Genomic DNA, 5316 nt, shown 5'->3' with positions numbered 1-5316 from the left:
CATGGGAGGTTCAAACTTCAGTTCTTAAATTATACGCATAGCTTATAAACTGTAATATAAGATCAGAAGAGTTTATGTTGTACGTTACAGATCACCATGGGAGGTCCCATTTTTTAAAATTGCTAGCTGTAATTGCACTATCAGTGCCAGCGGGTTATTGTAAACTATGTGTGTATCCTTTCGCATGTCTTCTCTTTGAGCCTTGAACCGGTTTTGTAGTAAAACCGGAAATTTAAAATGGCAATAATACAAAATTTCGGTTCATAACCCATACAAAATACTCAATTAAACCTTGGAAGATAATGTAGAAGAAAAGTATATAACAAAAAAAAAAACCATGTGTTGATTTGAATTTTAAGTAACCGATTCCGGTTAAGCCGACCAGCCAGCAGAAATGATACTGGCGGCAACGGAAAAAAAATGGTAGACAACGATGGAAAACAAAAAAGGGGCAGACACGTCTTTTAGATGGAAAACAAAGGGGGGTTATAAGATAATTTCCTTCTATAATAGGAAGATCCCCCAAGATAATTCCTTCTATAATAGGAAGAGGGCTTCTTAAAGACGAGAGAAACACAAATTAAACAGTTGGAGAATCAAGAAGAACAATAACTCATCATCTCAAGTAAGTTTCACCATGCACAAAAATGTATACACATTACGTTTTCCTACATATAAACAAGTTCATTTTCGATTATTTAGACATGAAAAGATGCGTTTTTCTTTTCAGCACTCGTTATTACGTTTCTTTGGCATTCTCTTGAAATTCTATTGAACAGAACTAGGGAGCTAGATACGTAACCAATAGAAATGTGGTAGAAAGGTTAATATATGTTGGTATAACCTATATTATGTATATTTATATTTATATGCGTATAAATGTATAAACTGCAAACGTTTAGTTATGTATTTGAATGATCAGATAGTCTCGTCTCGTCCTTATTCGGTTAGGTTAGATGTTAAGATCTTTTGTTTCCATTATGTCCATCTAAACGATATATATATAGAAAAGTTTCTACTTTCTAATAAATTATTTTGGTTGCATACACAAGAAGATATGGGTTACTGGAAATCAAGGGTTGTTCCAACAATGAAGAAATTATTCGAGAGAATCCCAACAAAGAAGGCTCTTGTTGTTGAGGCTAGCAAGTCCTTAACCTTCGATGATTCTAAGGTATTCACATCTATAAATTATAATGACATGATATACGCGTGTGTGATATAATCTCTTCGAAAACTTTTTCTTAAAATATCCATGTATTAATAATTAATAGGAAGCAATCAACAAGGAGATCGAGGAGAAAAGGACAGAACTGGAACCCAAGGTCGTGGAAATCTACGAAGCAACGTCTGCTGAACTAAAGGTGCTTATTCAATAATTTTCCTTCTAATTTCCTTATAAATTTACAGTAAACAGTAATAATTGTTAATTTTTCTTGGATTATAATGTCTATACTTAGGCTTTGGTGAAGGAGCCTAAGGAGGATGGTTTAATGAAACATTCGGCCGAGGTGCACAAATTCCTCGAGGCACTTGTCGAAATTGGTACGCACGTCTAATTCGCTAAACATCACGTCATCACGATGTTCTCGGTTGAACTATATAATGAGTACAAATGATATTAGATGAATACATAGTAAAGGTTATTGTATAATATAGGAAGTGAGTTAATTATCTTTTTATATGACTTATAAACTCAGGGTTCCCTGGCTCAAAGGCTGCATGTGAAGTTTCATCTACTAGCTCCGGACCAGTAACGTTCATATTTGAGAAAGTATGTTTGTTTCTCCCGGGCGATAAGTCACGGGAGGTGGATATTGTGGAGGAAGTCGTGAAAAATGAAGAACCGGCCAAAGAAGAGGAAGTTATAAGCGGCGATAAAGAGATAGAAATAGTTGAAGAGAAGAAAGAAGAGGTTCAACAGGCACCGGTTCCTGCCCCAGCGGCTGCGGAGGTGAAGAAGACAGCCGTGGAAGAGGAGAAGAAGGTGACTGTGGAAGAGAAGAAGCCAGCCGTTGAAGAGGAGAAGAAGGCGGCTGCGGAAGATAAGAAGCCAGTGGAGGAGGTGAAAAAAGAAGTTATTGCTGCAGCGCCAGTGGCTGAAACTCCATCGACCAAGGCCTCAGAAACTCTGGTGGCTGAAACTCCGGCCAAGGCTCCTGAAGCTCCGGCGAAGGCTCCAGAAGCTCCGGCCAAGGCTCCAGAAACGCCGGCGGCTGAGCCACAAAAAGCTTGAATTTTTCCATAATACATTTCTTTAAGAAAATATTGATTTGTCTTTTTTTACAAAGAAAAAATCTTCGCCTTTACTTGAATACTCTAATATTGATTGTCTTTGTGTGGATAATTTATTTTGTTTGTTTAATTTATTTGCTATCCATGTGAATTTTCTATACATTAATTTGCTTGCTTGAATTACATATTTTGTGATCCGATCCATTATCTTCTAACGTCTATTTTATTCATATTGAAATTCAGTTCGAAACCATAACTCTTAAATCTTAAACTCTGAACATGTGTTAAAAGGAATCGAGTTTAATTAGTCCAACAACACGACGTCACCAACTAACCTAAATAAAATATTAGATCGAGAATTTAATTAAACCATACTAGAAAATTACTAATTCACCAAATCCAAATTTGAAATATCAGCCATATCACTGGATTGCATTAACTCTTTTTAAAAAATAGTTATTCCTAGGTATATATACTGTAGAATCTAGGTTATGTGTTATATACTTCCAGAATTGGCAACAAACGTGACATCTTCAGATTAATTCGTTTGGTGATGTTAAATCGGCATACGTGCAAGCAAGAAAGAAAATGGATTGAAAAGATGCGCACATATTATTATATATATGTGAAATAGTATTTTATTTATTTTTTATAGTTAAATGACATGGTAGCAACTCTTTTTTCCACTGAATATGTTTATCTTTTAGCACATTATTTTTTACTGAGTAATTAGGAATGATGGAGTCAGATCATTGGTGACATGACGGATATATTTTTTTTTTAAATATATTTAATATTATTACAAATGTTTTAAATATATAATTTATATTTTAATGTTATATATTGTGTAACTTGGTAATATTATTGTTTATATTTCTTATTCGACATTATTAATATATAGTGATTTGTTTAATTCTTTTTATTTCATAATTATTTTTATTACTTACGAATATATTTTCGAGTTGGTACATTAGAATAACAATTTGAAATAATCAAATGGAAAACCTTCTCAAAAATATGTTTTTTCTTTAATTCAAACATTTTGCATATAATGCATTTTAAAATTTATTTATTTCTATTATAGAAATATATTTGTTTAAGATAATTTATATTTACATGTTGTGTTCAAAAAAATATAGTTTAACACATATCATTTTAGTATTTTACGGGATTTATAAGTAAAACACTGTTTTTTTTAAATAATATAGCCATATTATTTTAGTAAATTTTATGCAAAGTAGCATCTATCAGATTATTTTAGTAAATTTTATTGATATATGATATGTTTTGGATGTTATGATATTAAGTTTTCTTTTCTTTTTTTTTAATAAAAGTTTCAAAATATTAAATTACTTTAATTTTTACAACATATATAGTTTGTTTTTTCTTGGTGCATTTCAAAAAGTTATTCTTTATTATTTATGATTTTATCTTTGGAAAATTATAAATTAAAATATTAAAATGATTAATGAAATATTATCATTTTAAGTTTGAATATCTATTTTCAAAATTTTATATTTTGTCTAGAAAACTTTGAAAAATTACACAATTATTTTTGAGTTTGGAAAATTACATGAATATTGAATTTGTTTTTGTTACTACACTAATACATTATTTTATAAAAAAAATATTTGAACTTTTGGTAATATTTTCTAAATATTTCTCAATAAATTTTGTTATAATTAAATAAAAATGAATTTATAATTAAAATTTAACTTGTCATTAATATTTTAGGTGAATTACTAAAATTTCATAGTTTTCTAATAACATATTTTTAAATAGTATATGAACTAAAAGTTATTATATACCATTATTTTTTTGTATATAAACATTTTTAAATAATATATAGTTGAGAGTTTCAAAATAAATAAAAAGATAACATATAGTTGTAGATATAAAAGTTTAACCTATGTTAATAAATTTCTTTTTTTATAAAATATTACATAGTTTAAGAATTTTAACCCATTTTAATGATGAGTGATAATTTATTTGAATGAAACAATTTAAGAAAATAAAATTTGTTAATTTACCTGTTTAATATAATTTTCACATTTAATTCATAAATTAATTTTATTTTTATATAATACAAATATAATGATAAATTTATAAAAAAATAGTATAATTTTATTTCTTATTTTATGATAAAATTTTAATTAATATTGATTTATGATAATATTATATTATTAATTACGAAATTAATTAATGTGTTAGTTTATAAAAATATTTAAATTTTTAGTAAGATTTTGGTAGATTCTTTCTCAAAAGAATTTTCTATAATTAAAAATAAAATATGTCATAATAACTAATTTTTTAAATAGTCCTACTATGACTTGTTAATAGTAAAAATATGACCTTAAATTAATAAATTAGATGGATCGAACAAGATAGATTACTTGACTCTATAACCAGAGAATGAAAATTAAAGGGAAGACAAAATACTCAGGACTTTGTGAATAAGTTTTATAATTAGGAATGATGGAGTCAGATCATTGGTGACAACCATTGTCCATTGAAAATAAGGTACTCAAGAGACATCACTACAAGAAATATGTACATTCTTACTTCACGAAAACGTTATAGTAAACTTTTCATAGCGTTTTCTTATATGCTATGTCATCGGCAGTCATCATAAGTACCCCCTCTACAATAGCATTTTTAAAATGCCACGAAATGTGCAGATATGATAGCAATATTTGTACGTTGTTATTAACTTTAGTTATAGCACTGTTTTTTTTGTTACAAATTGATTGTGATTCATATATTTGTGCTATAATAGGTCTTTTGTACAATAAACCACAAATAATTATAATAAAAATTAAATAATTAAAAATTAAACTGAAGATTACTTTAAAATTAAAAATAAAATAAATTTTATTTATAAATTTAAATTGGTTTATAAATAAATTCTGGTTTACTAAACTAAACCAGATATTAAAAAATAAAGTTAAACCACTATAATCTCCCTAACTCTACACTAAACCAAATCTAAACCGTATTAAAACAAAACCTAAAAAAAAATTAACCCTAATAAAACCGCCGCTTCTTCTTCTTACGCCTCCACATGCCGTCGCGTCTTCTTCC

At 28.3% G+C, this 5316-nt stretch overlaps 1 protein-coding gene across 2 annotated transcripts; it reads left to right on the top strand.

Moving 5' to 3' along the window:
• Nucleotides 1-334: 334 nt before the first annotated feature.
• Nucleotides 335-2435, top strand: LOC106419038 (plasma membrane-associated cation-binding protein 1). Of its 2 annotated transcripts, none has more exons than XM_013859796.3 (5): nt 335-625; nt 1053-1174; nt 1275-1364; nt 1461-1545; nt 1701-2435. In XM_013859796.3, exons 2-5 carry the CDS (start codon nt 1058-1060, stop codon nt 2234-2236), a joined length of 828 nt encoding a protein of 275 aa, XP_013715250.1. In that variant the 5' UTR covers nt 335-625; nt 1053-1057; the 3' UTR covers nt 2237-2435. The 2 variants fall into 2 exon arrangements, with proteins under 2 accessions (XP_013715250.1, XP_013715242.1); XM_013859788.3 differs by having other exon boundaries at nt 340-625; nt 1056-1174.
• Nucleotides 2436-5316: the final 2881 nt, after the last annotated feature.

Source organism: Brassica napus, chromosome C7 (assembly GCF_020379485.1).
Source record: "Brassica napus cultivar Da-Ae chromosome C7, Da-Ae, whole genome shotgun sequence".
Taxonomy (NCBI): domain Eukaryota; kingdom Viridiplantae; phylum Streptophyta; class Magnoliopsida; order Brassicales; family Brassicaceae; genus Brassica; species Brassica napus.
Note: the sequence above shows the minus strand (reverse complement) of the source record. Positions and strands in the feature narration are given on the sequence as shown.